General features: G+C 43.7%; 3 protein-coding genes across 8 annotated transcripts in view; 2 read left to right on the top strand and 1 right to left on the bottom strand.

Moving 5' to 3' along the window:
* On the top strand, positions 1–2,786 carry apnl (actinoporin-like protein). Of its 4 annotated transcripts, none has more exons than XM_086092752.1 (3): positions 1–144; positions 575–683; positions 1,934–2,786. In XM_086092752.1, the coding sequence occupies exons 2-3, from the start codon at positions 580–582 to the stop codon at positions 2,376–2,378; spliced, it is 549 nt and encodes a 182-aa protein (XP_085948878.1). In that variant the 5' UTR covers positions 1–144; positions 575–579; the 3' UTR covers positions 2,379–2,786. The 4 variants fall into 4 exon arrangements, with proteins under 4 accessions (XP_085948878.1, XP_085949059.1, XP_085948967.1 ...); XM_086092933.1 differs by lacking the exon at positions 1–144 and adding an exon at positions 148–295; XM_086092841.1 differs by lacking the exon at positions 1–144 and adding an exon at positions 262–414.
* A 4,762-nt stretch (positions 2,787–7,548) lies between these two features.
* Positions 7,549–23,308, bottom strand: ramp2 (receptor (G protein-coupled) activity modifying protein 2). 3 transcript variants are annotated; one of them, XR_015096254.1, is made up of 7 exons: positions 19,587–19,688; positions 19,199–19,264; positions 18,901–18,936; positions 13,513–13,545; positions 10,472–10,649; positions 9,290–9,592; positions 7,549–8,954 (listed from the first exon to the last, which is right to left on the bottom strand). XR_015096254.1 is itself a non-coding variant. In XM_086086612.1 (7 exons), exons 2-7 carry the CDS (start codon positions 19,639–19,641, stop codon positions 9,343–9,345), a joined length of 618 nt encoding a protein of 205 aa, XP_085942738.1. In that variant the 5' UTR covers positions 19,642–19,785; positions 23,256–23,308; the 3' UTR covers positions 7,549–9,342. The 3 variants fall into 3 exon arrangements, 2 of the variants coding, with proteins under 2 accessions (XP_085942738.1, XP_085942746.1); XM_086086612.1 differs by adding an exon at positions 23,256–23,308 and having other exon boundaries at positions 7,549–9,592; positions 19,587–19,785; XM_086086620.1 differs by lacking the exons at positions 18,901–18,936; positions 19,199–19,264; positions 19,587–19,688 and adding an exon at positions 13,714–14,557 and having other exon boundaries at positions 7,549–9,592.
* The window catches only part of ezh1 (enhancer of zeste 1 polycomb repressive complex 2 subunit), a 15,640-nt gene continuing 14,047 nt past the window's right edge, over positions 22,388–23,980 (top strand). The window contains exon 1 of the mRNA XM_086086596.1: positions 22,388–23,571. The gene's annotated coding sequence lies outside the window, so the exon portion shown is untranslated. The remainder of the gene's footprint in view (positions 23,572–23,980) is intronic.

The raw sequence follows: 23,980 nt of genomic DNA, 5'->3' as shown, positions 1-23,980 counted from the left end.
GCGGATGACTGTCTGTTTTAAGGGTAAACACATTCTTACTCGAAAGGGTGTTGTCCTACCCTTAAAAAAAAAAGAAAAGAAAGAAACTCCTCCTCTGCTTTTCCTCCTTTTTCCCCACTTTGGAACTTGAGAGCACCAAAGCAGGTAAGAGCCTCTGTCTTTTATACATTTGACTCTCACTTACGGGCCTATGTTTATGCAACTTCACCGGGAAGCCTGTTGAGGCGTTCCCGTGGTTTGTACAGCCGACATTTTTCTAGTGGATGGACTTCATTGGAGAAGCCTAATTGAAAAGGTACGCGCGCTAATTAGGCCGTTGACAGTCAGACCGAAGCGGCTCTACGCTGCTGGCCCTCATTATCCGGCACAAATCCATCATTTATAAGCGGAGCAGCTCTACCTGTGCCTCGGAAGGTCAGTGGAATGCCAGCAGAGCAATGTCGGCAGAGTATAGGTCAGGAGGACGTTTTAGATGGAATCATTCTGATGATTGGGGTGAAGGATATGGAGATGGGCAGCGCTAACTCCCCCATCTCCATTTTCTTTTCTTTTCTGCTGTCATTTCATGTCACAGCTGACATGACGGAATCCGCCGAAGCCGCGGCTGCCGACGTGGCGAGCAGGAGGAGCGTGACCATCGAGATCACTAATTTGACCAACAACTACTGCCTCATTAACCCCAAGTAAGCACTGCAAGTTTTCACATGCAATGCCAAAAATCTCATGTCTGCCTTGAGATGAGATCATCCATGAATATAGTAGCAGATATTTTTTCATGTAATATTCTTGATGATTACATATTTTGAGATCATTTGTATGTATTGTTTTCTTTTACTATCAGTTTTAAATTAATTTCTGTACATGAAGAGAAAGTTGGTAGATGTGATTTAAAGTATTGGATACGATGCAAGAGGGGTATCACATTTGGAAAGATCATTTTATATAATGATGTCTTAATTATTACAATATATGTCACAAAACAATTATCTAAATAATGACATTCATTTTTGTTAATTATAGTGGTGCCTTGTAATACTCGTTATCTCAAATCATCATTCCCCATTTAAATAAAAGGGAATGCCATTAATCCGTTTAGAAAACAAACTTGTTTATAATGTGTCTTTAAATTAATAATAGTACTTCATGAAAACATACAGTAATGACATGATTAAACACATTGTGAGGATTTTAGGAGTTTTTGCCACATTTTTGGCATCTACACAATGGACATTGTGCTGTTCTTTCTGCTGTGCTCACCTTGGCCAGCTGGGGGCAGTACTATACAGACATACAGGTAAACACGGAGCCAGTCAAAACACCTCAGTAAACCACAGGATTCTTAGTCATTCTTAGCAAAGAATAAAGAATACATGCATGTGTTGTTACTACTGTTTGTTAAAATAATAATTGCTAAAAATGTTATAACAGCACAAAGCTAATACAATTTGTTAGCCCATCTATAATGTTTTGCATTACTTGATAGCATTAAGCTAAACAGTCAAGAAAAGATTTTAAGTTGTTTTAGCTTTATGTCTCTTTTTTGGAAAAAAAAATGTTGAGTTGCTGTTGCTGTGTGAGTGTGCTAACATGCAGTGGCTGAATCTCAAAAATTTGCTCTGAAGTCAAAGCAAAAATCCATCGAACGACGGCTTGTATCTAAAATTAAAAAAAAAAACGTATAAGTCTGTTCACTCGTATCTGAAGGCACAACTGTTTTAAGAAATAGACTTCAGAATTCTGAATTCTGATGAATTGTAGACATTTTAATTTTAGGAGGCAGATTATGCCACCAACCGAGTTGAGGGCCACTCAACAGTGCCTCTGCTGGTTATAGCCAAGTAGTGCACACATTTCGCCAAGGCTGCTAGAAAGAAAGAAAAAATCACAGAGTACTTCACGATCAATTAATGGATGAATGGACGGCCCACGACAGGGTTCACCTGGAGAACGGCGAGGCATACAACCCACCTCAGCCCACGGTGCGCCCCCTGAAGACGGAGGTGTGCACCTTCACCAAGACCAGCAGCAAGGTCACGGGCAGCGTGGGCGTCCTCACCTACGACCTCTTCGAGAAGTCTCAGAAGGACTTCATCGAGACGCTGGCCGTTATGTTCTCCGTGCCGTGGGACTACAACCTGTACAAGAACTGGTACGCCGTGGGCATCTACAAGAAGGGCCGCAAGTGCGACGGCGACCTGTTCAAGCAGATGTACAACGAGAAGAAGCAGCAGGAGCACGGCTTTGTGCGCGAGGAGGCCACAGGCACGGGGATCAACTACGTGGGCAACTACCTGGATATCAAAGCTACCATGAGCCCGCTGGGCAAAGCCATCATGAAGGTGGAGGTGTGGGATAAGCTGTTCACACCCGTGGGCTAGCACGCGATCCCGATAGCCGCCATCTCCTCGCTCTCTTCCGAGAGCAGATGTATTGTGTCTGACGTGTGCCTGTAGAGCGGCCTCTTCCCCTTCAATAAATCTGCTTAGGATCACAGTGTAGTGTGTTTATACATCCAGGCGGCAATCCTGCCTGCCTTTTAAAAGCTGACGCCTTGTTCAATAGCGCCCCGTTCAACAATGACATCTTTAGAAATGGAAATGAAAGAACGACTCACCAGCAAGACGAGGGCAGATTGCTGAATAAAAGCGAGCGTGTGTATTTACCTTGACACTGTATCCATGAGAGCAAAATAGATGTGTGTTGTTTTTTTCAAAGCCGTTTGTCTGTTGATTGAGCGGATGCGGAAAAAACGCCTGAAAATCTGATTAAAATTCATGAATGCAAAACGGCCTTTTTGATGGCGGCAAACACGCGTGTTTTGCCGTGTATTCAACAAGAACACTTTGAAGTCAGCTTCTTCTTCTAGCGCGCACACACACACACACACACACATACACACACACACACACACACACACACTTCACGCAACAAAAGCCAACATATCCTCATACCTGCACAACACATGCAAACCAGGATGTACAGTAAGTTAAGCACTACACACTAAAACATGCTGGGTTGGTTGTTTTCCTAACCCAGTAGATGTTGATTTTGAGTTGTATGAGCTATTTTTTTATCCAAGGTTGGCTTAATCATTTTGACCCAGGAGATTGGGTTGAAGATTGAATTTTGATTGGTTGCAAACGAGTTCCGGTTGGCCGAAACTTCCGCTTCTAAGTTCTATCTAGAGAAAATAAGTTTTTTGTCTAAAATGGTTTACCTTAACTACAATTCTGGTCAGTTATTGCGCCTTTTGCTGCTATAAATTATTGTTGTGCCGCAGGGCAGCCACATGCTAAACTAGCATTACATTGATATTGAAGCCGCGAAGGCCGCCATATTACCACTCCCAAGAAATGTTTCTCGACATACGATCCTATGGAGAACATTTGAGACAGTACTTAGTAGAAACAGCGTGATTTATAACTTCACATTTTACAACTTGCCTTAAATACGTGTATAGATTATATGCTTAATGATGTTTACAGGAGGAAATGATATATTTATATATATTTTCGATAAATGAATTAGAACTGCAATTCAACAAAAGATGCCTCTGCCAAATCTAATAGTGGAGTCTAAGAAGCTGAGCAATAAAAGAAAAAGGGGGTCTTCAAAGCAGCACATGCCGACCACTTGTTAAAAAATTTGTGACCACTAAGAGCCTACGAGCTGTATGTCTAATCTGTATATATACAGTAGCCTACATATAGTTTATACCGTAGTCTGCTCGCAAGATGGGGTAGGAGTAAGATGGCCGCCCTGTGGCTTCAACAACTTGTTATGTATGGGCTATCTAGTGATATATACAGATCAGCGGGATAGGTGGACTTTTTCTTCTTCTTCTCCTCCTTCCTTTTGGCAGTTTTCAAATGATGGGGATTATGCGTGCCAGCCTGAGCTCTAATTAAAATATATACAAGGCGCACATCACAGTCGCAAGACCAGCCAAACTATGAAAAAAAGTTGACTTCTAGTCCAAAAAACATGGTACCTATTCAGAAACAAATCTCTGACTTCATTTTACAGGGTCTGTAACTATGACTCTACCCTAAAAATGACGCCTAACTCTCAGACTTCCCTAGAAACAACTGTATAAAATAATCCCCTAAACTTTATTTTCTATGTTCGGTCCACAAAAACCACATCCTGCAAATTTGTCAAGGCAGCGCTGTGTGCTTGCCGCCGCTAACCTCACACAAACGTGACGTATGATCTTTTCAATTAAGCGACAGGCAGCGTAATCTTTTTATCGATCATCTGTTCTTGTTTAGAGCATCACACCGCCTTGGAGGGGCCCAGTTAAATAAGCACAATTCCATAAATGGCATGATTGCTATAAAGGAAGCTACTATGGACTCTTTTATTTTTTTGTGGGTGGCAGAAAATGGATTGACCAACACTGACATGACCTGAAGAATTGATTTGGGGTTTCCACTCCAAAAGGTTTAGGACAAAAAAGCAACAACAACAACAAAAATGAATTCCAGCTGAACCTGTGGTTGAAGACAATAATTGAGTAGATGTTAACGAGTCATAGAAAGAAGATTTCCAGACTTTCTGCTGGTGGAGCCTCCGTCATCGGATTTGTGGAAGGAATTTTCTCACAGGTCGGTATAAAAGGTTGATGGGGTTGTCTTTGAGTAATTTAGCAAAACATACAGCACATTTTATCCAGTTCAGTCAAAAAGTCCGTAGGCTGATGTCCACATGCTCCAATGACATCAGAAAAAGTTGAAAGGCCTCAGGTCAGTCTGCTTGGGCAGCGTTCATATGCAGAATGGGGGAAGATTGACTAGTAAAATCCATAACGTCGCAGGCTTTTCTTATGTTTTCCTTCTTTCTCAGCACAAGCAAGCCTTCATATATTACTTGAGCGTGCATGTGCGATGAGCATCTGAGTGTGGGCAGCTGACACATGCACTTGCACTCACACAGATGGGAAGTTACATCAAACGGACGATATTATGTGCACACTGTGTTTATATTTATCGCCTACATACTGTATAAGAGAACGGTATGGGATTTAGACGGGTCATTTATTTGCTTATTATTGAAGAAGCTCAGCATTGGTGATATTTAAACCGCACTGTCTATATTGGCTGTTTTGTTATGTTTTATATTCCATATGTGTGAAAATCCCCCTCATGTGTGATGAAGGTGGAAGGATGTAGGATTTGAACACTAGCGCGTCTTTTTATATATATATATATATCTATATCTATATAATTGTCAGCTGAGCTGAGCAAATAAGCGCCTAAGCCTCTGGTGGAGCTGCCACCAGACAAATAATAGAAACTATTGATGGGAAGATGCCACCTGCTACAATATTGCTGTTTACCGCCTGTTTTCTTTTTTTTTTAAGAGCAGTACAACCTACTTGAACATGGGCATGTTTAATGTCACTGTACTTGCACTAGAATTTTAAAAATGACACTCCTAAATAAAAAATGCTTGAAATATTGGACTCGAAAATTTAATTGGAGCAGCAAATAGACCTATATTTGTAAATGAAAGCGCATGAATAGCTATTGGGGATATCAGCACCTAAAAGTTCGCAAAGGCTGTCATCTAGAGGCAGCATGGTGATCAACATGTACTGTCCAGCTATTGAAGCAAACGGCTCCAGTACAAAATGGACATCAAATATATTTTATATCTTTTAATTAATTTTGTGCACTTTTTGTATTTTCACTCTCAGCAACATTATTATTTTTAAACTTTTGTTTTCATCGGTAATGTTATTTTTCAGCATTATTTTACATTTTTGCAGCATTATATTATATTTTAGAGAAAAGGGAGGAAATGGGTAGTACAAAGGACATTTAAAAAGACTGAAAACAGGAAGCAAAGAGAATGCAAGATGTTGGCAAAAAAAAAAGAAACGATAAGGAATAAGTGTGATAGCAATGTCACAATTGTTTGCTTCCCCCTCCCGTTATTCATCTATGTACCACTAGAGGGCAATGTCTGCCTACTTTACACTCTATCCAGCCATTTTCCATACCGCTCTTTCCTCGCAAGACATGTGAGGTACACCCGAACTGGGAGAGGGAGGGAGGGTTGGAGGGAGGGAGAGAGAGAGAGAGAGAGAGAGAGAGAGAGAGAGAGAGAGAGAGAGAGAGAGAGAGCGTGTTCACATTTGCGCCCCAATGACGTAAGAGAGCAAACTGACATCGACAGAGACCAAGATGACCCCACACACATCCAGAGAGGAAGGAGGTCTCACACCACACACACACGCACGCTCGCGCGCGCACACACACACGCACGCACACACACTTGTCTTTGTATCGTCATGGGGACATCTCATTGACATAATGCATTTTAAAAATGATTGCCCACTCCCATTCCTTACCCCTAACCTCAACCATAACTCAATTCAAACCTAAACTCTAAAACCAAGTCTTGAACCTCAAAAAGAGGTCTGAACTTGTGGGGACCACCAAAATGTGTGAGAGAGAGAGAGAAAGAGAGAGAGAGAGAGAGAGAGAGAGAGAGAGAGAGAGAGAGAGAGAGAGAGAGAGAGAGATGCGAGTTCACATTTGCGCCCCAATGATGTAAGAGAGCAAACTGACATCGACAGAGATCAAGATGACCCCACACACATCCAGAGAGGTAGGAGGTCTCACACTCACACGCGCACGCACGCACTCTCGCACGCACACACACACACACGCGCAGACACTTGTCTTTGTATCGTCATGGGGACATCTCATTGACATAATGCATTTTAAAAATGATTGCCCACTCCCATTCCTTACCCCTAACCTCAACCATAACTCTATTCAAACCTAAACTCTAAAACCAAGTCTTGAACCTCAAAAAGAGGTCTGAACTTGTGGGGACCACCAAAATGTCCCCACAATTTTAAGTCGGTCCCCACAATGGTAGTTAAACCTGGAAAAACATGTGTGTATGCCCCCCATACACACACACACACAGTACATACAGGGACCTCCCTCCCTGCAGTGTTGTGTGTCAGTAGTGTTGTTATGACACCCACTTATTCTTTTAGCATTTTTCAATATTTTAGTATTTTTAAGGCAACGCTATAAATCACACACCTAAAAACTCACACTAAAAGACTCAAATGCAAATGGTTCAGCTACTTCAGATTTGTACTTGTCATTTGTTGCTAGGCAGAGCTCAATCATAGCACATTAGCAACATTTTTTTTGGTCATCCCCCCAACCATTATTTTAGCATTGGGAAATTTGTAGGGCTCAATCATAGCATGGTATCTCTTAGCATTAAAAAATATATATATATATAGCATTATTATAATGACATTTTAAATTTCATTTTTAGCATTTTTACTTATAACTTTTGAAAATAGTATAAGTCGAGCTGCGACTAACAATTATTTTGATAATCGTTTAATTTGTTGATTAGTTTTTTCAATTAATCACATTAGAAAAACATTTTTAATTAATCTTTGCTTTCAAATTGACAGTGCAGAAAATAGCACAACCACAAATTGAAGATTCAGTTACTGGTTGGATTATGTCGTTATGTTAATATTGCATAAATCACATCAGACAAACAATCTTAGATCCAAATGTATAAAATGTGTTTAATTATAATACAGTACATTATATAGTTTCCTCCCAGATGCTACAGAAGTCCCGAAAATACACAGAAATACCACATAAATAAGAGCTAAATCTGAAAGCACTAAAATGAGCTTTTTCTCGTCACTCAAACAAGGCAAAACATTATTTATATATTTTGCTTCCTGTCACTGACATTAAGTCAAATATAAACTCCATCTGAATAAAAGGACGAGGACTGTGTTTTAAAAGGAGACAATAGCAGGAAAGAAGGCTCCTCCTCCTCCTCACAATTGTGTTCCATCACCTCTGGCATCTCATCCTGCCCAACCCGAGCTGGCTTAGCTCAGTCGAAAGGAGAGCTCCCGGTGCCACGCAACACTGAGTACACTCTCAATGTCACCAAACCGCAGGACAATCCAGCAAGCTCCAGCGCTTTTGTCATAATTACACACAGTGTCATAAAAAATGTGTTAGTCGTCATTTGGTTCATATTAAGTGCAACCACTCCTTTAAGGTCTTGTCATTAAAAAGCTGAATTCAGTTCCTGTTTCCACCAAGTAGCAGTTGTGTTCACTTTGATACAATTTGTTTGTGAAAGTCGTCGTGGTGTAATCACTTTTGGCATCCTCGTGTTGGGGGTACAAAAAACTGTGGTAGGGTACAAAAAGGGGTGGGGCTAGAGAAAGCACACTCCACTGATTGGAAGGCAGAGAATAAATAGTCTCTGCTTGCAAGAGAGCTGTCGAAAGACATTGTCATCTGTTGATTATTGAGCTATTTAAATAGCTAAGTCGCTACACACACACAACAGTAGCCACATCAGGATTTACCTGATCAAGCCGAGCCAATCTGGATTTGACCAATTGGCAGCAATGTGGCTTTAGATAGAGCAAGGGCTTGAAACCGAAAATCATGATCTACAATTTTGAAGCCAGGTAAAATGTATATCAACCTCCCAAGAAGTCCTTATAAGGAGCTTTAAAGCTAAAAAGGTTCAAGAGCTTTGGGGGCGGGGTTTGCAAAGTTGATCCTTTGACAAGATGGACAGTCAACCAGGTGCACATTCTTTTGAGAATTTTCTGGGGGATATCAAAGATGAAAAAATGAATCCGGAAGGTTGGTAAAACCGTTTGACTCCTTCCTTGGTAGCTCGTTACAGCAAGGACTCGATGGACCACAGGATCTTACTCCTGGAACTAGAAACCTTCAGACAATGCTGTCTAAAATTAAGTTCCGAGTAGAACGTTATATCTATTTCAAAAACAAAAACAAAAAAGTCCCTTATCAGGTAGGTTCCAACATTTGTCACATGATGTTTTGATGTTTTCCCCATCACATTACAAGATGGAAAAGAAACTCGGACAGGTGGAGAGTGACGTGCAGGCTCAGTTGCGAATTTCTCTGAAATCGAAAGAATGAGGATATGTGAGTAGCAGATCAAAACGGACAAAGCAAAGATATCAAGATATCCGCAAGGTTGATGAATGACGAGCCAGAAAAGTTTAGGAGAAACTAGAAAAAACACAGCAATGGATGCAAAAACCAGGGGAGAACCGAACCAAACCAAATAGTTTCCACTGGGTCTTTCCTGCATCAAACGGACTCAACTGCTTCCGTAAATAACAATGGGCCAAGGGACTCTTTATGTTCCTCGAATAACATTGCCAAAAACAAAAATTTCCATGCACTTGAAAAGCACTGATGGTATTCTAAATCTCCCGTGGCGTTTTCCCTACCGCGGCTCATCTCGACAAAACCCAATCTTCAGCCCTCGCTCACACCGAGGAGATCAGGAGCTCCCATCCCCATTTTTAGTCTTGAGGACCACCAGGCAGACCATGACGGGGATCAGGAGGATGGGCGTGATCACCAGGGCGAAGATGATGGGCGGCGCCGGGTCGCTGAGCTCCTCCATTGGGCAGTCCTTGAAGAACTTGTGGTGGATGTCCACAAAGGTCTGCTCCACCAGAGGGTTGGGCCACGGGATGCCCAGGCAGTCGGAGATGTTCTCGGTGCAGATGCTCAAGTTGCTGTACAACCTAACGAGAAGCCACGGCAGCTCACCATCACGCTCACTACTTTCAAACACTACAGTGGTACCTGTGATTATTACTTTTCACTTATGAGCTGTCACTTGGTCAATAGGGGGTTTCTGTATCGCAGATTTCACTTATGGTGGGGGTGGTCTGGAATGTAACCCCTGCGACGAAAGGGAAGATTAATGTGTTTTTTTTTTATACAATAGTTATTAACTCATTCACTGCCATTGACTTGAATTCATTTGAACTATTTCTTTTAGTTTAACATTTTTTTCCCATTTTTTTATTGTACATTTAGAACAGATATAACATTTGTGATTAATTAACTAGTGAAGTCATGCGATTAATTATGATTTTAAAAAAAGTATCGCCTGACGCCCCTAATTTTTCAGAATCTTTTATTTTATTTTATGATTGTTTTTAAAAGAAAAGATTAAAAACAAAAAATAAAAATAAAATTACTTCTTTTTTTTAAGAAGAAAAGATTAGGGGTGTCAGGCGATTAAATTTTTTCATAATTTATTGCATGACTTCACTAGTTAACTCACGATTAATCACAAATGTTATATCTGTAATAAATGTACAATATTTTTTTCTAGGTTTTCATACTATTGTGGTGGAAAAAAATGTTAAACCAATAGAAATAGTTCAAATGAATTTTTGACGTCTATAGCCGTCAATGGCAGTGAATGAGTTAAAATTGCACAACATAAAATGGTGACTTTTTCTCGAGGGGGGGGGGGCTTGCATTGATTATAGGCAATTCAATTAATTTCATACCCAAGTAAATTGAGCTAGAGCTTGGTCAGGGTACAAATGAAACTCATAAGTCAAGGTACCACTGTGTTGGAATACACTTGGAAAGTGAAGTCCGCTTACCAGCTTACGTTACTCCAAGCACACCAGTTGGTAGTGTTCATGGCCTCCATGGCCACCTCAAAGTTGCAGAGGCAAATGGGGTCCAGGAGCTCATACAGGCAGTCCATGGTGGCGCCCCCGAAAATAGCATCACAGTAAACGTGGAAACTCATACAACTGACAGTGGTTTGTCTACAAACTGCAAGGAAGAGATTACAAATGAGCATTCAAAATCACACACAAACCAGACATTCCATTAGGTACACCTGCACATTACAGTTGTGCTCGAAGGGTTACATACCCTTGTGAGTACAACTGTAAATGTCCAAAAGATAAACGTTGCTTAATGACACAAAAATGCTTTGAATCATCACCAAAATTCACACGCACATCTCTTCTCATGTCAAATTCAACCTCTAAAAATATCAAAACCGTTGCCACAGTATTTTGGATTTTATGGACAGTAAGCCTTTTTCTCACCATACAGTGGACTCATAAATTTGCACACCCCTTGGGTATTTACAGTAAACTTAGAAGCACAACTCTAATATGATGAGTGGTTTGTTTGTTTTTTGGCAGTTTTTGTGCTCTTTCTTAAACACTCTTAGAGGCCACAAGATGGCACCAAAGCTCTGGCTAATCAGTAAGTTGTCATTTGTGTCTAGGAAGTCAAAGCTCGAAATAATGGACTAATAGCAGGAAGAGCTTGTCCATTGCAGTCTATTGTCTGTTACAGTGTAATACTTTTTTGTGGCCTAAAAACACCCAGTACTAAATTATTGTACTGTATAGCTCCAGCTGTTGTGAAAGCATTCATCCATTATCTACCGCTTATCCAGGGTCGGGTCGCGGGGGCAGCAGCTTTAGCAGGGAAGCTAATATTTCCCTCTCCCCAGCCACTTCAACCAGCTCCTCCGCCGGGATCCTAAGGCGTTCCCTGGCCAGCCGAGAGACATAGTCTCTCCAGCGTTTCCTGGGTCGTCCTCGGGGCCTCTCGTTGGTGGAACATCCCCGGAACACCTCTCCAGGGAGGCGTCCAGAAGGCATCCGAACCAGATGCTCGAGCCACCTCAACTGGTTCCTCTCAACGTGGAGGAGTAGCGGCTCGACACTGAGTCCCACCCGGATGACCGAGCTTCTCACCCAGTCGCTAAAGGAGAGCCCGGACACCCTGCGGAGGAAACTCATTTCGGCCACTTGTATCTGGGATCTGGTTCTTTCGGTCACGACTCACAGCTTGTGACCATAGGTGAGGGTAGGAACGTAGATCGACCAGTAAATCGAGAGCTTCGCCTTTCGACTTCTTCTTCACCACAACAGAGTCCGCATCACTGCAGACGCTGCACCGATCCGCCTGTCAATCAACCGCTCCATCCTGACCTCACTCGTGATTCGTGAACAAGACTCCAAGATACTTGAACTCCTCCGCTTTGGGCAGGATCTCATCCCCGACCCAGAGAGGGCATGAAACCCTTTTCCAACTGAGGACCATGGTCTCGGATTTGTAGGTGCTGATTTTCATCGCAACCGCTTCATACCGCTTCACACTCCAGTGAGAGTTCTTGAGAGATCTTGGTTTGAAGAAGCCAACAGCACCACATCATCTACAAAATGCAAAGATGCAATGCTAAGGCCACCAAACCGGACTCCCTCAACGCCTCGGCTGCGCCTAGGAATTCTGTCCATAAAAGTTATGAACAGAATCGGTGACAAAGGACAACCTTGGCGGAGTCCAATCCTCACTGGAAACGAATTTGACTTACTGCCGTACTGGAAACGAATTTGACTTACTGCCACATCTAGGGGCTCGGTACCCTGTACTCCCGGAGCACCCTCCACAGAACTCCCTGAGGGACACGGTCAAATGCCTTCTCCAAGTCCACAAAGCACATGTGGACTGGTTGGGCGAACCATCCACCCTCGAGGACCTCTGGGTGTAGAGATGGTCCACTGTTCGACGGCCGGAACGAAAACCACACTGCTACTCCTGAATCCGAGATTCGACTTCTCGACAGACCCTCCTCTCCAGCACCCCTGAATAGACTTTTCCAGGGAGGCTGAGGAGTGTGATCCCTCTATCGTTGGAGCACACCCTCCAGTCCCCCTTCTTAAAAAGGGAGACCACCACCCCGGTCGGCCAATCCAGAGGCACTGTCCCCGATGTCCATGTGATGTTGGAGAGGCATGTCAACCATGACAGCCCCACAACATCCAAAACCTTTAGGAACTCCGGGCGGATCTCATCCACCCCCCGGGGCTTTGCCACCGAGGAGTTTTCCAACCACCTCAGTGACTTCGACCCCAGAGAAAGGAGAGCCCACCTCAGAGTCCCAGACTCTGCTTCCTACAAGGAAGGTGCGTCGGTGGAATTGAGGAGGTCTTTGAAGTATTCCCTCCACTGACTCACAACGTCCTGAGTTGAGGTTAGCAGCACCCCATCTACACTATATACAGTGTTAATGGTCCACTGCTTTCCTCTCCCGAGATGCCGGATGGTGGACCAGAATTTCCTCAAAGTCATCCGGAAGTCGTTTTCCATGGCCCCACCGAACTCCTCCCAAGCCTGAGTTTTTGCCTCAGTGACCTTGTGAAAACACTCCATGAATAAAAGTGAGTTGAGGTGAGTTAAGTCAATAATTATTTTTTTTTAAAAGGTTGAAACTGTTCATTTGAATTAATACATTATCACACCATTGTTTACTTGTCTTTGATCTGGACTCTATTATAAAAAGTTAATCCACCACTATTGTTAATGCTACTGGTAAGATTGCGGTTTATAATTTGCAGTTAGCTGTAGCGTTTGGCAGTACAAAGTAGCGCCACACGGCTAACATGGCTCCTAAACCCTGGCAGAAAGTTATATGCGAGGCTGGTAAAGTGGTATTCGTGTCAAAGTATCAGAGCATTCTTAGGGCGTATGGTGTGGAGTATTGGTGGTGATGGTGTATGTCACCACTCGTACTCAGTCGCTATTGCTTATTATAATTTGAGTTGGTTCTTATTGAAACTGTGCAGGTGTAGGCTACCAAATAAAATGGTGTAAATAAGATTGTTCCACATACCGCTTGGTGAGGCGGTGTCTCCAAAGGTGGCATCTGGAGGGGAAACAGTTGTGATTACAAGTTTGAATGGCATGCATGCAATACAAAACACAATTTGAACCAAAAAATACTGCAGCTTCATGTGTTCTACAGGAAGACATCTGCAGCTGGAAAAAGGGGAATCGCGAGCACACACACGCACACACGATCTCACACACTCACCACAGAAAAAGGAGAGGAACACCACAATCAACCCAAGCGCTCCCTTCATGTCAGAATAAATGACTCAGGGTGTCTCCTCCTGCACGGATGACCCTGAACAAAGACGCTGAGGCCCAGCGAGGCATAACAGGAAGCGGCGTCAGGATGAGAGCGACGCGGCGTAAAACCCTCGCCAGCAGATGTCCGACGGAGAGCTACCCTGCCCGCCTCGCCAGATGTTCCCCTCAGATCAGCCCCACGGCCCCCGCGCCTCGGCGGCAGCTCTTCCCGTGTCCGACTGGCGCTTCCCTGGGACTGTTCTGCCTTCTGGAGGGGGTGGAGGCAACAGAGATTGTCCTCTCCATTCTCCCCCAAATAAAAAAGAAGGGAGCACACCCAAAGCGAGCTGGGCTGGACTCACATCTGAAAACCCTTTACTCCTCAAATCTTGTTCTGCTTTTTAGTCTCACTTTCTCACAGTGGAAGGCCTGGCCAGACTCACAGCATGTGATTTATTTGCCTTTTGGGGGGGGACGGGGGGCTCAGCCAAATAGGAAACATAAGCAAACATTTAGAGCTTCTCGGGGGCTGGATGGGAATCACGACTGTGCAAGCGGCGCAGATCGATATTTGGCTTCATTTGAGCCAAATAAAAGACAAACTAACACGTGCGAGTCAAGCAAACGAGTTTGATCTGCTCCCAGTCCCAATTCTTCATCCATTACAGACTGTCTTCTGCCTTCCCAAAAGCACAGTGATTTCAAAGTTACACTTTAATGACAACTAATCATGTCTAATAACTACTCACACCCAGTAGTCTGCAGACCTCGGGAGAAAGGTCTTAGTGATTGTCTGGTCTTTCATTCGTGGGCTAACTTCTGGTCCATGGAGGCCGCCAAAGCGATTCTGCTGTTCAAAGTAAATTCCTATATTCCTTTATGCAAATTTCCGCCAGGGACTGATTTGTATTAGTAGAGATTTTTTACGGACTAGCAACCATTCATCCGTCTTAAGGGTTGAGTGCTGACATATATTACCAATCAGAATCTAATTGCCAAATTGGTGGCGGGGGTACTGGCGTACATTCCCGCTCCAGACATATATTGTGATACCAGTCAGAGGAACAGAGTAAACGTGGTGAGTTTATTAAATTAAGAGCAGAAGGTGAGCAGGGTACCAGGATATGACGTGACCGAACTGGACTTGATAGGACTGGACTGGACTCGACTTGAACTCGACTTGCAGTTGTCTGGATTCAACTTGCACTTAACTGGACTTGACTTGACATGGCAGAACAGGACGAGATGTGACCGGACTTGTCTTGGCTGGCTGTGGCTTTTGGCTTGACTTGGCAGGCTGTGGCTATGACTTTGGCATTGGCTTGGCTGCGGCTTTGACTGGGCTTGGAGACGTGGCTAGGTAACAAGACGTGACTACAACAAACCACACATGGCACACAACAAACCAAACATAACACCAACAATGCATCCACACTGACTAAACAAACCCCGGAGACTAAGGCCCCGTCCAGACGGAAGAAAAGCCGGCTTCGTTCCTCAAACTTTTTTTTTGTTTTTCTGGAGAGCTCAGTATTGTTCATTTGGTAATTTTACCGATTTGACATGTCATCATCATTGCTCTCTTTGTTTTTTTGTTTTTTGTTTTTTTAAGTAATTTTTATTTTGTATGTGGGTGAGAATGTGTATGTGCATGTGCGTGTGTGGGGGTGTGTGTGCGTGTGTGTGAGTGTGTATTCATTAGTTCACCTAAAACCTATTTAAAAATCCCATACCGTTCACTTAAACCGAACACTTCCAGCCAGAGTCGTGAGGCCGTCAGGAGACCCGAGGAAGGACCAAAGAAATGAAAGGAAAGTGAAATCCAGCACGACCAGATACCACCCAACACCCACCGGGCCACCAACCAGAGTCCTTCACCAACCCCAATTCCAACAAATCAGGGAGACCTCAAGAGACCAAAGGAGAGACTGAGGAAAGGAAGGAAGGACAGACGAAGCAGAGTGAGATCCACAGACACCAGCCTCCACCGATTCAATGACCTGAGGAAGAAGCAGATTGCGTCTGACTTTCGCTAGATGCTAGTGTGGTGGATCTGGCATGCATGAAAATCTCCACCAAAGAGGGGAGCCGTCGACCCCTGCCAGGACAGAGCAAGCGCAACACCTCAGGCCCCCCAGGCCACGGCAGCACCAAGGGACAACCTCCGGGCCCCACAGGGGCCACCGGCCGGAAAGCAAGCCCAGGAGCAGGAGCGCCCCCCACCCCAACACGGCCCATGCCCCCAACCCAACACAGCAGGACGAGGCACCCCACTGGTCCACAGCCCCCAGTTACAAATTGCCAAATACAGAAACAGCAATGTAAGTTATCGCGATGTGGTGGCTCTCGCTAACAGTCAGAATTAAGTAACCAGATTTAGGTTAAAATATTCTATATACGTAGACCATGTTTCTATAAATGTTGATATTTGGTTTTTATTTGAGGCAGATATTTTTTCTATTGAAATATGATTTATGAGGAGGTTAGACCATTGGTCGATATTCAGAGTTTGTTTATTTTTCCAGTTAACAAGAATTGGGGTTTTTTGCGATAGTAAGGGCTACAAGTGTAGATTGAAATTGTTTATGTGGTAAGTCAGTTGTTGTTAGGTCACCTAGCAAACACAAGTTTGGAGATTAAGGCATCCGTCAGTCCAAGATAGCAGAAAGTTTTTCTAAGACTTTAGTCCAGAAATACATAACCGGAGTACATAACCATAAAGCATGAAAATAAGTGTCTGTAGTGTTTTGTAAACACTGAAGACAAATGTCGGAGTCTGAGAGTCCCATTTTCTTCATCATATATTGAGTAATGTATGTTCTATGAATAATTTTATATTGGATAAGTTGTAAATTTGTGTGTTTTGTCATTTTAAATACGTTTTCACTTGAATCCAAAAGTCAGATTCCAGAGCTATAGACAAGTCTGTCTCCCATTTCGAGATGGTTCCTCAAACTAATCTCGTACACACAGAAGCGTTTCAAGACTTGCGTGTGTTCAAAAGAAGACGCTGAGAACGTTTAACGGCTGTAATGTATATGCCAAGTCTGGAGTGGCGCTGTAGCGCAGCCACAGGGAGTTAACGGAAAGCGTAGAAGAAGAATCAGCCAAGAAGACAAACACTTCTTTTTTTTTTCTAACTTTATTGCAATCTACAAAACAAACATGGCTTTGCATGTATCAAAACAACATGAAAAAGACGAACACAGGAGAAATGACAATGGCGGGTGATTCAAGTACAACACCGCTTGTTGAACGTGGGAATAAAGAAGCAAAATATTTTGCTGCAAAAGCATAAGCAAGCTAAGGAGGCTGCGCAAAACGACTACGACGCGGCTATCCGCCATTGTTGTTGACAGACTGACGGTTCGCGCGCAGTCACGCGAGAATTGGCGTATATGTCATCAATCTGCAACAATGCGTCTCATCGAGCTGCGACCATGACGTCATCGCTGGAGGAGTATCCCGCATATGGTGTTCAGATGAACGCGTACGGGGCGCGTTTTAAAATCTTTCCACTCTGGAGCCCGGTTACAAAAGTGATCGGTTTCAAGCTCCGAAACCGCGCCATCGTGTGAACGAACGGCCTAAACGGTAAGAAACTTGTGAGGATACATTGAAACTGGCTTTCGTGTGGACGGGGCCTAAATACAACCCTACTAATCACTCAACAAGACACACCTGGGAAAGATACGAGTGGCTCAGGGCACTGATTGGTCAACACACTGGCAAGCGAAGTTGGAGTCTGCCTTTTTCTGTTGTGTAATCAACAGTAAACATCCATCCATCCATCCATCCATTTTCTTAACCACTTGTCCTCACAAGGGTTGCAGGGGGTGCTGGAGCCTATCCCAGCTGGCTTCGGGCAGTAGGCGGGGTACACCCTGAACTGGTTGCCAGCCAATCGCAGGGCACACAGAGACAAACAACCATCCACACCTATGGACAACTTGGAGTGTTCAATTAACCTGCCATGCATGTCTTTGGAATGTGGGAGGAAACCATAGAAAACCCACACACGCACGGGGAGAACATGCAAACTCCACCCAGGAAGGCCGAAGCCTGGACTCGATCTCACGTCCTCTGCACTGGGAGGCGGACGTACAAACCAGTCAGCCACCGTGCCGCCTAACAGTAAACCGAGGTAGATTTAACAAAATACAGATTAGACTCGATCAGATTAGATTTACAAACTGGGCTGATCTCATATATCTAAAATGATGCATCACTACCTTCTACTGGTGGTTCTGCATCAGTGAAATTGTTTCCAACTTGAAATTTACAGTGGAACAGCAGCCCCCACCTATTCCCATTAAAAACATCCTTTACAAGTATGCTCGTTTTATGAGCCCCCCCCCCCCCCCTTTGACCCATGCGCCCACGCCTGCTGTACAAGATTGCTGCATCATCAAATGTGTCCAGATCTTCTCCAAAAATGTCACAGCTACTTCCTTGCCCTGTGAATTTGACCGCTTCTTGGAAATCGGTTTGGGATTTTCTACGCGCCCTGAACTGTTTGTCAAAATGATTGCTGTGATAACAAAGCAGCCCAAGACTTTTCATGGTACTTCACATGTCACAGAATCAGCTCATGGGGCCTCTCTTGACATCTGCTAGCCGAGGCACTTTTTGATTTAGTAATGACATCAGGAAGTGTCTTTTCTGCTTTTCTGCAGAGGAAGAGCTACGACTTGGGGGGTGGGGGGGTGGGGGGTGGGGGGCGGACATATGATGAGGAACAGCAAAGGGGCAATCGCTCACTTGCAAACTTGCGCCGGTTTCACAACAACACTGCGTCAGTCACAGTGTGGGGGCCCAATGACGAACAAATTCAGGAAGTTGCGCCAGGTGGGGCACGGTTTCACTTAACCTTTCACCGAGGCTTCGGCTGATGAGACCTCACCGGGAGTTTGTGTTGGATTGGAGCACAGAGAGCACGCACGCACACGCACACATATACATGGATCTTGGCTGAGGTCGTCGTCTCCCAGATCGCTCGGCTCTTTCGAGTTTCGGAATATGATGCCAAATATTCCCCGCAGGAGAGGACACACACAGTCAATCGAAACACTCAACGTGTTATGATGTGATGCAGTGCGTGGGCGTGGGTGTTATTATGCAATTATGAAGAATTAAACAAGACACTTACTGGCAATGGCGTTCGTCATCTCTGTTGATTGATACACTGTAAAGAAAACATGTCAGTAACATAGGAAATGTTGAGTACTATGTGTGCTAGGTCACTTTTCTTCTGCCAAGGACTGTTTGTTCGGTTGATTGATTGGTGAGCAGGATTATACAAAAAACATCTTCCAAAATACTATACAAATATTTCTACTTTTCTTTGTACAGCAACGATATATGGAAAGTTGGAAGACAGTCCAGCATGGATGCAAATGAGGATTATTGAGCCTTGACAGATTTATTTATAATGACAATATTCTTACCTACTGTGGTGGCGGACTGCATATTCAACTTTTCATCCACCAGACAACATACTGGGGCACACCAGGCTGTATGAGGGAAAGAAATAAACATTCATATCAATAAGTACATTGAATTGCATTTGCTTTACTGTGGTTCCAAAAGGTGAAGCAAATAAAAAAAAACATCAGTGACAATGATGCCAAACTTTTATTTTAAACATCTGGATCAGGATTTCACAACAAAAGCGGCATTGTAAATTAAACTAAACTTGCTTCCAAAAAAAAAAAATGAAATACAGTATTCAATGAAAGGGCATTTAAAGAGATGAAAGCTCCTGGGAATTCCTACTCAGAGGTGAGCCCTGAAGTACTCACTGTACTGTATATAAAGCGAGAAAGTTTCACTTACCGCACATGAGAAGAAAAGAGACGGCAAAGACGATGTGAAACCTGCTCGATGTCATGTTGCCCAACAATGCTCTGTTCTTCTCCCACTTGGAGGCCAGTTAGGGGTTACATATCCCAACTTTTTTTTTCCCCTTCTTTTTTTAACAGGAAGGCTTCATAAAATAACAGGAAGCCCACGTTTCCTAGGATGGGCGTTTTTCCTGCCAAAGAGGACAGAGAGGCTGTGATAAGGTCGACGCTGCTACTGATGTAGCGCCATCCCTGGCTCCCATCCCGCCCCCTCTGGTTTCACGAGCTGGGGGAGAGAGAGATGCTCCATCACTTGTAACGACTACTCTCCGACAGTGTCGTATTTTGTAGTAGAGTGGAACCTCCAAAATTGAACAGGATCCTTTTTCTTTTTTTCTCGTGATATCTTGCCTGTTGATTTTGTTTCGTGACCAAGTATGTAACTCAATAAATTGGGAATTACAGTATGTTGAGACAAGTTGAAAGTCACAACTGTAGTGTGTACCTTCAAGGGGCGTGGGCTAATACGCGTTTGTTTGCTCATATAGGATGTCACGCCAGTTCATAGTAGCATGCTATTCAGGCTAGTATGCTAGCTAATGCTTTTGATGAGCCTCATGTGATAGTGGTTTGGTTGTGCTGAATAATTCAACCACTGAATACGATTCCAGTTTTGCCGTACCAATACATATAGGTTTGTTTTGTTTTTTCAACATGAAAAAGCTGCCCTGCCATTGGTTGAAAGCATTCAAGATGCTGCACCCAGCAGTTTCCAAATGCCAGGCAGGAGGTCTCGAGGAAGACCAAAGAAGAGGTTTATAGATGTAGTTAAAGGGGACATGAAGGTAGTTGGTGCGAGAGCAGAGGTTGCGGAGCACAGGGTTAGATGGAGGCAACTCATTCGCAGTGGCGACCCCTGAATGGAAAAGCCGAAAGCCGATGCCGATACCAGTGTTTGTATGCAGTGTCGGGGCCTCTCCCGATACCGGTATCGGAACGACACTAGGCCTTGTTCCCTTGTCAAGTATTACAGTTGCATATTTATCAAGCAACCTGAAGTTTACCACACAATGACATGTAAGAGACACCTCATGGAAGCTACATTAAGCTTGCTATTGCTTACCAAGACAAAACAACACAACCAAAACAAAATAATATTATACAACTGTAAAAACAAAAAACACTGTTAATAACTCATCTTTAAATGTTGTTGACGTCGACATATTTTGCTGAGCAGCTAGGACAGAGCCACGTGCACCTTTTTAAGCTGATGGTTGCCATCACATTTTTCTTCTTTAGTTTTGCTGACATGCTGATGAACAAAAAGCAAAACACCTGTGGAATTGCCATTGACTTCATTAGTCACTTGATATAAAACAAATCAGATTGATTGGGGGTTTCACTCGAGCAACAAATAATTACCTCATTACCCAAAAATACACTTGGCTGCTCACTGAGCTGTAGCCTAACAGGCAATCAGCAATTCAAATGTTGATAGCGTTGACGAAGCTGTCCAAATGTTAGACCGCCGTACAACTGGACGCATGTGTAGTAAATATAGCCTGCGTGTTCTGATGCTTCTCAATTTAGAAACCAAACAATATACCATCACGTGTTATCAACATGCATTCAGCATCACTGATTTACATCATTAAATGAAGTCTTAAATTTCACTTAAAGATATATTTATTGCTCCAGTGTCAAATCGACATATTGGCCACATCGTATTGCATCAAAGCGGACAGATTTCCACTCCAGTAGTGAAAGGTTTTGACTGATATCTCCTACTTGCACCAATTCAGCCTGCCATCATTCAAATGTACTTCCACATGCTTGCCGTCTCTCTTGGGCGTTGCATCAACACGTTGCAGATTCCCAACAGCAAGTGCCAAAAGCAACACGCCCAGTTGACATTAAGCACAATCAAAATTCCTCCTGATAAGGCCTCAAATCTTGACAGCTTATCTGCCGCTGGTTGTTGGCTTTGCTACAGTTCACCATCAACACTCAAACTTCAATTTCCCCCACTGTGTAATTAGTAAGCAGGATTGCATGAACGTCCAAACCACAATAGGCATGTGTGATGTTAGCTTAGCATGACAGCCGTGAAAACAATCTCAATAATACTGAACCCACTGTAGATGGATATGCATGTTTGGCACGCTGGAGCATTACATGAGGCTCAACGGCGCCCTCGTGTGTGACATCTAAGACTACAACTTGACATTCGAGCTTTCGTGCAAAGTGCCATTAAACTAACGAAAATTTAAGGACTAATGTTTTTAGTTTTTTTTTTTACTAAATACCCATATTATTGATTAAATAATGTTTATTAATTATTTTGGCCTACACTACCCATAAAGCCTATGGAGGTAGAATCCGAATGCCATTGAAATATGGAATAATCTAATATTGAAATGTGTGAAACATTAAAAAAAAAAAAAACTTAGAAGGCAAAATATAGCGTTTCAGTGGCTTGAGTGCTTCACTGATCTAAAAATACTTTGGGGGACAAATGTTTTATAGCCAATATTTTGCATTTTTAAGTGAAAATATATATCGATTATTTTTATTTTATTTTTTACCGCATGGCTGCATGAGTCAGTATAAGGGCTGAGTATACCAGTGATTCATCATCATCATCCTCAATTATTATTATTATTATTACAGTATTAGTAGTAGTAGTGGTGGTGTTTTAATCTAATGTAGGCATTTATGTAAGTAGTCATGTTTTTTTTAGGCATCTTATTATGTAATGTTGGGGTATTAAGACAGATGGTGATGGTAAAATGTTGTGGGTATTCGTGTGGACTAAAGAATTTGTATTTTTACACGATAGTGCACATTCCCCTAGCCCAGGGGTGGGCAAACTCGGTCCTCGATGGCTGCGGGTTTTGGATGTTTATTGATCAGCTCATCAGCAAGCCCTGCATACATCTGATAACGATCCTGTTGATTGGAATCAGATGCGCGCCTGGATAGTGGATTGTTTGTTTGGATTAAATTATTTTTCTGTTACTCACGGTAAACGTGTTCTTATCTTGGTTCATTTAGGTAGCGAGGAGGGGTTGGTTGGGTCATCAAACTACTCGTTAGTGGGAAAATAACGTCACTGTAGGCAGAGACATTACTTCGTAGTCCCTCGATGAATGAATACATGTTTTGTAATATATGTTAAATGTATGTTAAACGCCACTGACACAATAACCTATTGGAATGTGACACTTTAAAGCTTTCAGATATGAGTTGCAATTCTACGTTATGTCCCTGAAGGCACCATTAGCCGAAAAGGACCTTCTTGGGCTTTCACTTCTTCCATGAGTATACTGGGGGGAAATGGCCTCGCTCGCCCCCTAGAGGAAGATCTCAGAACGACAAATGGAGTGTTTGATGACTGAAGCAGCTGCTGGATCGCTTCCAACTTTTCTGATCGATTACTAGTAATCACCCATTAAAGTCTGTCTTTATGGCCCGCTTCAAAACCAGGACGTAGCGTTTGTGACTCTGAAGTATAGTAATTTATTTTCTGACGAGTGGCGATCTACGACTAATCGTTGGCGTTAGAGGAAGAGGAGGCTGGCACGACACTTCCTCCATTCCCCAGAAGGCGCAAAAACAATTTAACCATAAATTCTCCTCCCCTGACCCACGTATACGTCACCGTGCTGCTGTTGCTGCTACTGACGCCGCCGCTGCTGCTCTGCCAAGTGCGCAGCTCTGTGGACGCCCCCCACCCCATTCCCTCTTAGTCTCCACACACCCCCACCCCACGACAACAAGGTTAGCCCACAGCAGCAGCAGCAGCAGCAGCAGCATGGCCCCGCATAGTCGCCGCCGAGGGATCGCTCGGACACCCAGCCTTCGTCATGCGGATACTGAGTCTGCGTCACGTCCATAAGCGGGGACGCGCCTGCTTCCAATCCACGCGGGATCGTCACTCAGGAGCTTCCATACGAAGAGCACGCGTGGATTTGAAGGTATGTGACGGACGGCTGGTGCGATGGTGGTGGTGTATGATGTGCGGGTGACGGGTGGAAAGTCCACGCGCGTGTGTGTATGACGCAGATGTTAGATGTTGCGCAGGTCGTTTTCACGCATCTTCCGCGCGCACGCAACTTAAGCAAGGCACATTAAAACAAGCACGCATGCAACACTACGCACTTATCTTCGGACCGAGGCACGCCCACTCGCGACTACCGTGCGTGTTACCGCCGTGTCAAGGCCATGCACGCAACGAGTCGACGTTTGCCAGCTCTAGCTCACTATCTGGCAAGCCGACGGACGAAAACGAAGACACTTTTAAACCGTCCGTAGCCTTTTAAATGGCCACGAAGGCTTATTTTACCCCAGTGACGCGTATGTTCTGCCATCACCAGGGGGCGCTGT

Source organism: Leptonotus elevatus, chromosome 1 (genome assembly GCF_054856555.1).
Source record: "Leptonotus elevatus isolate MCC_2025b chromosome 1, RoL_Lele_1.0, whole genome shotgun sequence".
Taxonomy (NCBI): domain Eukaryota; kingdom Metazoa; phylum Chordata; class Actinopteri; order Syngnathiformes; family Syngnathidae; genus Leptonotus; species Leptonotus elevatus.
The sequence above is the reverse complement of the archived record's forward strand: the minus strand, read 5'-3'. Positions and strand labels throughout refer to the sequence as shown.

Excerpts from the sequence above, each read along its gene's own strand:
- ramp2 (XM_086086612.1), bottom strand. The coding sequence starts at position 19,641 with ATGACATCGAGCAGGTTTCACATCGTCTTTGCCGTCTCTTTTCTTCTC. Across the intron at positions 19,265-19,586 it reads CTCTTTTCTTCTCATGTGCG|CCTGGTGTGCCCCAGTATGT; the intron begins GTAAGTGAAACT and ends TCCCTCATACAG. Across the intron at positions 13,546-18,900 it reads GATGACGAACGCCATTGCCA|ATGCCACCTTTGGAGACACC; the intron begins GTAAGTGTCTTG and ends TTTCCCCTCCAG.
- apnl (XM_086092659.1), top strand. The coding sequence starts at position 424 with ATGCCAGCAGAGCAATGTCGGCAGAGTATAG. Across the intron at positions 455-574 it reads GCAATGTCGGCAGAGTATAG|CTGACATGACGGAATCCGCC; the intron begins GTCAGGAGGACG and ends TTCATGTCACAG. Across the intron at positions 684-1,933 it reads TACTGCCTCATTAACCCCAA|GGTTCACCTGGAGAACGGCG; the intron begins GTAAGCACTGCA and ends GGCCCACGACAG.